The sequence below is a fragment of the Desmodus rotundus genome, chromosome 4, assembly GCF_022682495.2.
Source record: "Desmodus rotundus isolate HL8 chromosome 4, HLdesRot8A.1, whole genome shotgun sequence".
Lineage (NCBI taxonomy): Eukaryota > Metazoa > Chordata > Mammalia > Chiroptera > Phyllostomidae > Desmodus > Desmodus rotundus.
In genome coordinates, this window is record NC_071390.1 from 13,470,070 (window position 1) to 13,482,516 (window position 12,447).

At 42.4% G+C, this 12,447-nt stretch overlaps 1 protein-coding gene across 6 annotated transcripts in view; it reads right to left on the minus strand.

Annotated features, from left to right (window-relative positions):
* VTI1A (vesicle transport through interaction with t-SNAREs 1A) overlaps positions 1-12,439 on the minus strand; it is a 341,946-nt gene extending 329,507 nt beyond the window's left edge. For all 6 annotated transcript variants that reach the window (XM_024555623.3, XM_045191379.2, XM_024555622.3 and 3 more), the window contains exons 1-2: positions 11,939-12,439; positions 3,544-3,602 (exon numbers count right to left, since the gene is read on the minus strand). In XM_024555623.3, the coding sequence (XP_024411391.1) occupies positions 3,544-3,602; positions 11,939-12,032 (153 nt within the window). In that variant the 5' untranslated portion in view covers positions 12,033-12,439. The remainder of the gene's footprint in view (positions 1-3,543; positions 3,603-11,938) is intronic.
* Positions 12,440-12,447: the final 8 nt, after the last annotated feature.

The window sequence follows — 12,447 nt, forward strand, 5'->3', positions numbered from 1 at the left end:
TGGTGACCATTCAAATTAGTGACACGTCTCAACATAAATGTGAAGCACCCGTAAACCAATTAGCAAGGCAATTACGTGAAGTGCCTCTCTGAAATCACCAGTCAGCATCTGTTCTAACAATGGAACAGGATCATCCGGACAGAATCACTGAAAAGTGCATGTAAGTGAAAATTCAAGACTTAAAGTATATTTTTATTTAAAGAATTTTACAAGGACACTTAAAACTAAACTAAAAGTAAGCGACAAAGAAAAAAAGAAACACCAGAAGCACTTGAGATGAAACCAGGAATAAAAGCAATGAACATGCACCTGTTCCGTGTTGTCACGTGATAGTCACATGGCCAGTGTAAAGTGGAAGCCATGACCATTAGAAACACGCAGTGTCCAAGAGATTAATATAAAACAATTATTCAGCAGAAAGACAACTCATCCTAATAAGTCAAATTTTAAACAAAGTTTTTCTCCCAAGGTCCTCATCAAAAGAATAGTATGTAATAAAATGAACAGTGTTCTTAACAAGAATGTCATCACAATTAAGTAAATCAGCTTTCTGATCACTTTAAACAAACATGAAAACATATGATAGACAAAGTTCTTTCCATTAGTAACAACTAAAACTGACTAGAAGCTCTAAGCAGGTACGACTCTGTTTCACACTTCCTGGTGCAGGAAAACCTTGGTTATCAGGAGACCAGCTTTCCAACATCATCGCATTAATGATGAATCCAAAAGAAGGCAGCCCTGGCTGGGTGGCTCGGTTGGTTGGAGCATCATCCTATACACTGAAAGGTAGTGGGTTAGCTACCTGGTCAGGGCACATACCTAGGTTGCAGTTCGATCCTCAACTGGGGCGTGTACGGGAAGCAACAAATCAAAGTTTCTCTCTCACAATGATGTCTCTCTCTCCCTTTCTCTCTTTCTCTCCCCCACTGTTGGGGACCACTCTGTGTGGTTTCAGAGATTGCAACCCCATGAGAGCAGGCTCTGAGAGGAGCTAGTAAGTCTCCCTGGAAAACCAGGTAACGCAGGTGGCAGGCATGACCTAACTCTAACACTGAGGGTTCCCATGGGAACCAGGCCTGATAAATACATTGTATGCTTTGAAGCTTGCTCTGCTTTGCTTTGTATAGCTCTGTTGATACAAACCGGATGTTTAAGTTCAAGGCATAAGGAGTAAACTCCTTATCTCATGAAACACGTCTTAAAGACCATCTGGTATGAGCATGTCTCACAGAACCTGACCTATGACAGATCTCTGTGTTCCTTCCATTGCTATCTATAGATAATGCCTGTTTTTGTGTGACTATAGCCTTTAGACATTGATTGATGAGCTATGCGTGTATGCTGTATACACCTACACATATCATTCCCAATAAAAACCTTTTGGGAGAAGGGCTCCGGGTGTTCTCCACTAGAGGGAATCGCCACCCCCTTTCCCACTGGGAACAACAAGATTGTGTCCGGGAAGATTTATTTCTCATCCGTGGTGGCTGGGAGGAGCTCTGAGGGACAAAGTTCCTCTCCTACCCGACCCTTCCTCTTTCTCTAACATCAATAAGTGTATCCTCACATTAGGATTTTTTTTTTAAGTCCAACATACCAAAACACAAATTTTGATGGCAAAAAAACTGCTACTGAGAACTCAACAAAAATATAAGATGTCAACTCAAGATCCAAAAAATCTTTATGGCAAGCCAGCCCACCAACTGGAAGAAAGAGGTGTCCTGATTGGCAGCTGTGGTTTGTAAAAGGTCAGTCTTTGGCCAGGAAGCATGAGAGAAGTAGCTGAATATGAAAGGAAGGGAAGGTGAGGGGAGGGGAGGAAAGAAGCATTTGTAAAAAAAGGGAAACTTGCAAAGACAGACAAACATTAGATGCTGTGGAGATTAGAAGTGAGACCGTCACTGCAAAGACAGCTGTAGGTCTTCTGGGGCATGGAGAGCATCTGACGTCCTGACAGTCAGAAAAGGACCAGCGACACAGAAGACAGGGCAGCTGCTCTGCCATCCCCTGCTCGAAGGCACGGAGGGAGTGTCTACTGTGCAACGGAGCGGGAGCGACAGCCACTTACTCCTATTTACCCCTAAAAACAGCAGCCCGTGCCCCCACCCCCCACCGCGTCTGGCCCTGTAATAAATGTTACTCGGGCTGAGGAATAAGCTTGAGAAATGCTCCATGCTCTGGCTGTCCCCTCTAGTCCCTTCTCAGAGATTCATAACACCTCTGAGCCTACTTTCGGGTTCAAGAAGGTTCTGTAGAAAAACAATGAAATAAGTCCCCAACCTCCAACTCTGTTATGCTACAGTTTCCCAAACGTATTTGAATAGATACTATCAGTTAACAGAAACACGCGTTGGGAAACATCCTAAGCATATGCGTAAGTAATACGGTAGGGACACCAAGTAGACCCTTCAGTATTTAGAAAAGCAGCACACTCATCTAGACTACAATGCAGCAGCAAGTTGAATCATACTTGCAATATTTGGCTTTTAAAACCAAAAATTGGGACAATACATTTTGTTCCCTGATTTGTGAATGTATTTCTATTAAAAAATAGTGGATGAGCTAGAGCTCTGCGTTTATATATAAATTCTAACTCCACCAATTAGTGGGTGTGGACGTCAGACAAGTTACTTAATCTTTCTAAGCCTTAGTTTTCCCATCTACAAAGTGGGGGGAGGAGTGTAATAACAGTGTGGAAAAATCACTCCTCCCTCGTTTTCTCAGACTCCTCTCAGTCTCGCTGGGCATGCCAAGCATGCGGGGCCCTCACCACTCTTTTCCCTGAACGTTTCTCAAGGTTGTGTTTGCCGGGAGCCCTCGGGGGGGGGGGGGGGGGGGGGGGGGGGGGGGGAGGAACTAACGTGTCCCTCTAGGACAAAGAGCAGGATTGCTTGCAGGCTGCTGTAAAGCAGTGTTTCCCAGGCTCCACGATCCTCCCCAGTCTCCTGCAAGACATTCCACCGAGGGGGTAGGCTAGGGCCCCCTGCATCACCCCTGTGGGAACTGGGGCTCAGGGAACTAATATAAAGATGCTCAAACTCTGGCAGCTGCTTTTGCTGTGAGTAATAAAAGTCTTTGGTCTCTGACTTAGGTGTCTCATGTCTTCTATCAGCATCCATGAAATTATGGCAAACGCAGGTATTAGTGAGCAAGTACAAAAAAATCAGATCCTTAACAGCTTTTGACAAATAGTGCTTGTCTCATAGAGTTTTTGTGAAAAGTAATATCATAAAGCAAGTAATATGCTTACTGCCGTGTCTGGTACCCAGAATGTTTTTAACAAGCATAAACTATTGACAGCTATTATAAAAAATATTATTAAGGAATAAAAATTAGAGCTGGACATTTAATGAATCACCTTTAAGAAAAAAAAATTCCAAGAAATTATTAAATTCTCTTCAATTTAAAAACAGGTGAATTTTAAGTTATAAAATGCTAATTAGCCATGTTTCACATTTCTATGACATACAAAACAGGCTAGGGTGTCAGCTTAAATGACTCTGGCTGTGTATTAAAATATATTACCGAGTCTGTACATACCAGTTCTTTTGCTTCTTCAAGCTGTTTCTCCACATTTGCAACCATCTGTTTCTTCTCATCTGAAACAACATTAGAAAACTGCTGAGAAGATAAATAATTTAATATTTAAAAACCTCTGTTTTTGTATGACTGTTTCCTTTCTGTTCAGTCAGATTAGATAATTACCACATCAGGCAATCGACCATATCATTCTTTGGCGTGTCAGACACCTCTCGAAAGCCCCTAATTCTTGGCTATCAGAAATACGTACTCTAAGAGAGCACCGAGTGATTAAGGGGTGCCACAGCATTTTAAAGAGAAACCCAAAATTATTTTGTTCACAGAAGAGACTGTGTCAACAACAGCAGATCTAGGGGTAGCACGAGGAATCTGCAAAGTCTTCAACTGTAATAAATGGGGAATAACTGATTTACAAATACAATTTAAAAACTAAGACCCACAACCCCGGCATGTGCCCTGATCAGGAATCGAACTGGTGACCTTTTGCTTTGTGGGACGATGCCCAACCGAGGTACACCAGTCAAGACTGGATTATCTTTAACTCAAATAAGCTGATACAAGTGAAATTACTTTTAAAATGGGAAGTGCTAAGTCTCTCTCTGGTTTACTCAAACTCTACCAAAATCAAGTTATAACCGAACTGTAATTCACTTTTCCGGAAGAGACATGTCCTGGCAGGTATTTTCAGAAAACATTACCCTACTCCCATTCCAAATCATTTGTTTTTGTTAAAGTTGAGTTTCTGTGATGTGGAAAAAACGGTCACTGACTAATATAACAGACTAGAAAAGTGGGATTTGAGGTGAGCGTAACCCCTACCAGCTGACTAGCCCGTCAACAGCATAGTCAACACTAACTGGGGACTCCTTGGTAGGAATGATTATTTTACAATAATAATAATTTTGTTCTGCTAACCCCAAACCCTTCCTTTTACAGGGTAGCCGTCCTATGTTTTATGTGTACTCTAAATATGTTTCCCTAAAAAAAAAAAATGCATGTTTGGAATTAAAATTCAATTCTATTTTTTTCTCTTTGAAAAAGTTAAACTGACATATGGCCAAATTAAAGTTTTAGTACACGGCCCCAAATTTATTTGCTTCTGGCACATGTCAATCTCAACAAGATACAGTAAAGCCGCGCTATACTTTTGTGACAGAGCAGAATGTAAGTTAAGGCGAGCCCATCCGGGGCCAAGAGTGCGATTCCACATTTACAGAGCAGAAGGAGCATCTTGTTTTCTCTAAGGCACTCAGTGGTTAGGCCAGTCCATGCCGTGGGCCTCCAGGACTAGGACACCACTTTTTCTCATTAACAAAGCAAACAGAAAAAGCAGCCTCCCTTGACCTATGCTCCCCTTTGCCCCTAACCCCTCTCTCCTCCCAGCCACAGTCCCACTTCCCTTCCTCACCTCCCCAGTGCCTCCCTGTACTCTTGCCTGCACCCCACCATTCCACTGAAATGACTCTCACTTAAGGCTCAGACCTTTCCTTTGCCCAGACTAATGGACATTCCTTGCTCTATTTTTATTTAATCTTGTGGCATCTTGCATTCTGCTCCTCCCAGCCTGTCACTTTCTCCCCTCCTGGCTGCAACAACACTTCCCTTTCAGTGTCCTCTGCTGGGCACCCTCTTTTTTTAGCCTGTCCTTTAACCGCTGGTGTTCCTTGGAGTCTAACCCTTGCTTTTTTCTCTTATGACTGTCATCTGTGTCCCCGGGCGATTGCATCTGCTCCCACTTATTAACCTTCATATTACCTATTTATGATCCTAAATCTTTATCACTAATCCTGATATATTTCCAGGACTCCACCCCTTTAATCCCAATGCTATGCCCACCTCCACTGTAATCACCTGGTAAATTGCTCTTCAACACTCTCTTCAGAAATCGCTACCTCTGTGAAGCCTTTCCTAACCCAACTAAAAGAGTCAAACACTTTCACTTACATACAACAGCTATAACTTTCACCTAATCTTAATGATTTCTCTCCTACACTCACCAGTCTAATTTACCTTCTATCTCAGAGGCTCTGGGAAGACAGGAACTGTGTTTTAAACATTTTTATAATTGTAAAATCCAGCCCTGAGCCTGGAATATAATCAATTCTCGAAAAGTGATATTAATTGAATAATAAGTAACGTAGGCCAGTGCAAGCATTTACGAAAGAAACTATGCTACCAACCACCCTGGTTTCCTGGACTCCACTCCGGTCCCCTTCCCCCATGGAATCTTCCTACAGTGTCGCTTTGAGTGGATAGCTTGAGTCTAGCAGTGAAGGTCCTCCACATTCCAAACCCAGGCGAGCTTTCCAACTTGAACTCCAGCTACTAGCTCTCCAGTATGCACTCTACACGCTAACCAAACAGACCTTTTTCCCCCCGCCCCCCTCTCTGTGCCTTTGTTCAAGACACCACTTAGGGTTCTTTGGTCAACTGCAACAGAACTAATCCTGCTTAATTGAAGCCAAAGGGGGTGGTGTTTATTAGGGTAATATAGGGTGGCTCAGCAAGTCAGTAGAAAAAAGAGCCCACAAGCTCAAGGAGGACAGTGCCCAGGGTGGCCCAGGGCACCAAGGGAGCAGAAACCCACTGGCTGTCCCTGCAATAAGGAGTCTCAAGCAGCAATACCATGGGTTAGTGTTGACTCTCCTTCCAAAGGGCTCTCTTCTTGGCTCACTCTGCTCAAAATTTAAATTCCCAGCAAAAATTCTCTGGATGTCCTTGCTTGGGTAACACATTCATCTCCTGGCCTGGGCAGGGCACGGCAGCCAGTCAGTACCACTGAGACTGGGTTCAGGTGGTTCCTCAATGGGAAATGGAGGTGCTGCCATCAAAAGATAAAACACAGGAGTCTGGATAACTGGAAATAGGGGGTATCCAGCGCGCCCACTTATTGCAATCTCTGATAATATACTCTTTCTCTGGGTTTTTCTGTTGAGTCCCACCTACGTTCCCATGCGATCTCCTGGGCCACAGTTGATCTCTTCTGAATCCCTAGGCTTCTGTGCTCTGTGCAGCCCCAATGGTCATCAGAAACTGGTTTTCTCTTCAGCCTCATTTCCGGCTCAGTGAAGATAGGGCCTGAATCTTGCCACATCTTTGTCCGAATTCTGTGTGCAGCACAGAGAGCTCACTAGGTAGCCATGAGCAGGCGTGGTGTGCAGACCCTGGTTCCTAATACCATTTTTCAGTAAAAGGAAACAGGACTCCTTGGGAAATGGCTGATTCCAGGACAGGCGTAGGAAAAATACAAGATGATTCTGGAGTACCTTCTAACAGGTAAGAAGGTAAGAAAGTACTTAAGAGGAAAAACAACCCCACATGGTGGGGGTATATCAAAAGGTGACAGAAGCCAACTGAAATGGCTCTCGATGGTCAAAGCTGGAACAATCTGAGCAACAAAAGAAAGTAGTGCTGGAATGTAAGACAAAGCACAAAGCAACTCTCAGGAGGCCATGGATACAAGTAACTAAATAAGTAAGTAAACTGAGGGTAGACAAAACTCTCCTGTAAAGAGGAGTTCCAAGTAATTTACATAGATACTAAGTCTTTAAGGAGGTGGATCACAACCCCCACACCTTAAGTTTGGGCGATGCACAGCTTTTCCTTCTGAACAGCATGGAAAAGGAGGAAAATAGTAACTTTACTGTACAGAAACCTGACCACCACGACCTCAGCCAGGTGGTCAAAGCTCGCACTGGTACTAAGTTCTGTTACAGTGAGTAGTCTTGATATGGTATGATGGAAATGGTGCTTTGCCTCTGTGGTCTTCCTCCCCAAAACCTAAAACCTCGGTATGACCACGAGAAAAACATCAGGCAAATCCCAAGTGAGGTCATTCCATGAAACATCCGACCAGTAACTCCTCTAAACCGTAAAGTCACTAAAAGTAAGGGGAAGCCTGAGAAATTGTCACAGATAAGAGGCACCTAAGGAGCATAACGACTAAATGTTTTGTAGGATCCTGGATTGGGCCCTAGCACAGTGAAGGACATTAGATAAAAAACTAAGGAAATGTGAATAAAGTAAGGAGCTCATCTAATAATAACGTATCAACATGGGTTCACTGGCTGCAACAGATTTAAAAGAAGATGTTAACAACAAAGGAAGCTAGGCATGGGGTAGAGAGGGATTCTCTGTATTATCTTTTTGACTTTCATATAAATCTAAACCTGTTCTAAAATTAAAAGTTTATTTTTAAAAATCGATGAAGTCATTACTTAGGTTAACTAAGCTGTTGAAGAGAGAGAGGTCTCCCTGGGATTAGAGTGTGGTTGTGTGGGTGTGTGGACCTAACTCAAATCCTACCAACTCCACTTCAACTCACTCTGCACCTGAACTTCTGAATTAAAACTGGAACCATCTCTTCAGTTCTAACTCTCTAGAACAACAGAAGCGTAATGCATGCAAGTCACATGTAATTTTAAATTTTCTAGTAGCCGCATTGTAAAAAGTAAAAATAAACAAGTGACATTAGTTTTAATAATCTTTTTAGTTTTAACAATATTTAACCCGAAACATCCAAAGTATTTTCATTTCACTATGTAGCCACATTTCAGGTGCTCAAACACTCCATGTACACACTCAGTGCCGGAGCCGCCTGTATTTTAAGCAAACCATATTATTCATAAATAAAAGTAGACTTTTCTCAAGTCTCTCACTACAACCACCTTGCAAAGGCAAGAGAAAATCCTGGAAGAGCATTTGCGGCTTCTTCCATACATAGCTATGTCTGGTCTCCAAAAGTCTCCAGGGCTTAACATGACTAATCAGCGAGACCTGAGCTTTTCCTCCCAGAAAGGGAACGGTCTTGCCCCACAACTGCCAATTCTCTCCCCTGACTCCTTCCTTCATAACCAAAGTTAAAATCCCAATTCCAACTTCACATCCTGAAGTCCCTTCATTTGTCTCCCTTCAAGGGTAGGGAGAGAGACTCACCTAACTCTAGTCTAGGCACAGAAAGGAAGCAAGAATGAGGTCCACGTTTTCCTTAAAAGTTCAATTAATATGACAAAGTCTGAGGAGGTGGGTCCTGAATAACCCGACTAGCTTTTGCCTTCAGCAGTAGCACTACCATCCATCTCTAATGGCTAATTCATCATGTACTTTCTCTGGGGAAAAAAATGTCCTAGTATGTTACCTGCTTTATTTCATCACTGTAAGTTTGAAACTAATTCTCCCTTCTGCCAATTTTATGGATGGAGGAAGCAGGCTCAGAAAGGCCAAGCAATTTGCCCAAGATTGCACATCTGGTACATGAGACCTAATGAGAGAGAGGGGATCCTAAGCAGATCTGATGCCATGTGTGAACCCACCCAATTTGCCATCATATGTTTCTTGGTGTTTCTGACTTATAACCACAAAGTGATGGGATTCACAAGAGACCATTTATCACTCGGTGAATGGTAAATTATACAACTGACTGCAAGAGAACATTTTGTTTCAGGTCCTTCAGGAAGCCTGCCTGATGTAATAGAACCTCTGCACCTGTAACGTATCCCTCTAACTTGGAACTCATCCCCAGGGGAAAAGGAACTCCACAATTAGTATTTGTTACGGTTTCCTCTCATCCATTTCCCTAACTTGACCACAGAACACTAATCATTAAAAGCAAATTTCAAATACAGTGTGACAGGGTATTACCTAAGAAGGGAAGACCCATCTCATTAGTCCAATTTCTAAAATTAGTCAAGATCGAAACACTATAGTCTAAGAGCAAAGTCTTTTTATTGTTTAAAATATACCACAGAGCAATCAAATTTCTCTTCTAAAGTAATGTTTTAAAATATTCAATCTTTTATATTCTCATTGGAAATAACACTTCAATACACTGTACATGTGCAGTAGAGAGTGAAGTTAATTGCAACCAATCCTACTCACTCTACTTCAATTTTTTAAAAGATTTTATTTATTTTTAGCGAGAGAGGGAGGGAGAGAAATATCCCTTTCTGCCTCTTGATCACCCCCTACTGGGGACCTGGTCCACAACCCAGGCATGTGCCCTGACTGGGAATCTATCCAGCAACCCTTCAGTTCGCAGGCTGGCACTCAATCCACTGAGCAACACCAGCCGGGGCTCTATTTCAATTTAAATAGTTAATATGTTGGAGAATTAACTGCTTTGGCTAAAAAGTTTGCTCCAATTTTAACCTTCTTAACTGAAGTAAATCATAGTTCATCTCCTCTGGGTCAGAGAAAGAGATTATTATTACTTTTAACCATACTGTTTTTGCTACATGAATTTTTGTTAGTCCACAGGCATATAGCTGAAAGTCATAACTACGAAGATATATTTTAACTTTTTGTCCATATATCAATTAGAAAGATTGTAAAGTGAGCAAGCATAAGTAATTATTAAGAGAGAAACCACTGCATTTTAAAGAATTACTAGTATTCAATTATTTAAATCAGTAGGCATTCTTCCAGTGCCAGCCGTATAGTCTCCTTTCGACATCACTGTAGCTGCTATGTTTGGGCCTTACATTACACTATAGCCAAGGAGAGTTGGTCTTTATTTTTAAAATACTTAATTCCAAGGTTTCCTTCCATGTGGTAAGAATGGTTACATTAAAATATAAAGACAAGAAAACATAAATTGTGACACAACCTGTTTCCTTGGAAACAGTTTTTACAACTTAGAACCTAAGGATGACTTTGTTACTTTATAACACAACTTCCAAATACAAAAGCAATTATCCCCAACAAACAACAATGTTTCTATTGCTAAAACTATTACAATTAAAATTGAGCAAAAATCCAACTGAAACCATACATCCTGACATTCTGAGGCTCTGGGACTGAAGTCAAAGGAAGCAGTCTCCAAACACAAAGACAACAAAAATCAAGATGATCTTGGGCAGTGCAGAAAAGCAGAACTGAAGAGAAGAGGCGAGGTGATGTATCATGAAGTGGTGAGGCCATCAGCCACTTTATCCACAAAAATCCCTGAGGCAGCCGAGCTGGGTGGAATAGGCTACCTTGGTTCTCTCCTCTTGTCCCCTCACTTGAACTCATAAACCTCTTTAAGACATCATCCACCTCCTCCAGAACTAACTGAGACTTCAGGAGATGAGTGGGGTGTAAGTTCAGAGATCCTGGCTTCAAGGAAATATCCCTATTAATAGAAAATAGCTGGGGAAAGAAAAACAAAGAAATAAAGGAAAAATATTATTTATAAACACATAAGTTGGGGGGAAGGCAGGGAAAGGGAAAGAGGAATGACAACATGGGTCCAGGAGAAATTATTGCTGGCATCAGGACTGACTAACAAGGTGAGACAGTGAAGTTGCCCACCAGTTCATAGATCAATGAGTGCTCCCTTTCCTACACTTTACACCCCAGAGCTAAGGCAGGACCAAGTCTAGCATCCCAATGACTGTTCAGTTTCCCTAACACAAGGAAACCAAAAAGTAACAATCTTATTAGGAAATAACTACTCAAATTCAATTTGTATTAAGAGAAACATAAATCCCAAAACAATGTCTTAAAACAAAAATCACAAAATGTCAATTTATACATTTGTTTATTTACTTAAACATTTTTATCTGAGTCCCTTCTAAATAAGTGTCAATGAAATCAGACATGACTTCCACTTTCACAAAGTTAGTCTAGCACAAAAGACATGCTAAAACACAAAAACAAACAAAAAAATACACTTCTGAAAGGAAGTTGTGGAATTTTAAAACTGAGAGAGATTATCCTGTACCAAGTGTTACATAAAATTGGGTTACGGAGTCCCTGAATAAGAATGAGAAATAATAAATGGGCTGGGGTATGAAAAATACTAATGGTAATAGCATCTAACACCAAGGAAATGCTTTACATGTTAAATAATTTAATCTTCACAACAACCTAATGAGAGACCTACAATTCTCCCCATTTTACCAAGAAGGCAAGTTGAAAGAGGTTAAGAAACTTGCTTAAATGTCAAAACTTCTAAGTAGCAAAGCTGGGATTTGAATCCAGGGACTATGGCTCCTAACCCTGTTTTGCTTCATGTGATAATAACGTCATTACTAAGAAAACAACGTCAGACCCTTAATCTAGGTACTTTCATTCATTCCTTTTTGAACACTCTCACATCTCCCTGATTTACAAACGAAAACAAGCAAGCAAAACCAAAAAACAAAATTAAGACTCAGAGAAACATTCCCAAGATGGTGCAAGTGACAAGGCGGCAGAGTTCGGACCGGAGCCCAGAAGCGGTCTGTTTACTGCACCTAACCCACCTTGGGCTATCCCTTCAACCTCAACCAAGTGAAGTTCTATCCCTCCGGGAGGGCCCCGTCACTTCATTCCAGCCTCGCGCCTCAGAGACACACTGGGTCAGACGGCGTTCTACCACGGGAGCCTCCCGGCTCTGCGAGCCACCCCGGCTCAGCTGGGGCAGGGCTCTTACCTGGTGGGAGTCGAGGGACCCTGGCAATCTTGCTCGTGATCTCTGCAGTGAGCACCCCGAAGTCCTGCTCGTAGCCTTCGAAATCCGACGACATTGTGGCTCCGGAGTGACAGAGCCGGGCCGAAGCCTAGGTCTGAGCAGGGGTCAAGCAGAGTAGGGGAACACGGTGAAGGGACCCTGGGAACCGCCCTCGAGAGCAGAGCTGAGAACCCGGGACAGTTCCCAGCCCGGCCGCTTCCTGGTTGTCCGTCGCAATCTCGGTCCCCCGGAAATTGGGTTGGGACCTTTTTATTTTCCTCTCAGACTTCAAAACTAACAAATTCTCTAAGGAAAAGCACGTTAATTACTGCGCCCAAAAGCCTCCAAAAATAACTGGTTTTTAAGGGAGCACTGATTTTTTTTTAACCCCTACACGTTCTGAATGCGGCTCCAGCTCCCCAAGCTGCAGATCACGCGAGCTAGCTTCCGGTGGAAAGTTTGATGCGGCGAACCTTCCGGAAGTGGCCCTC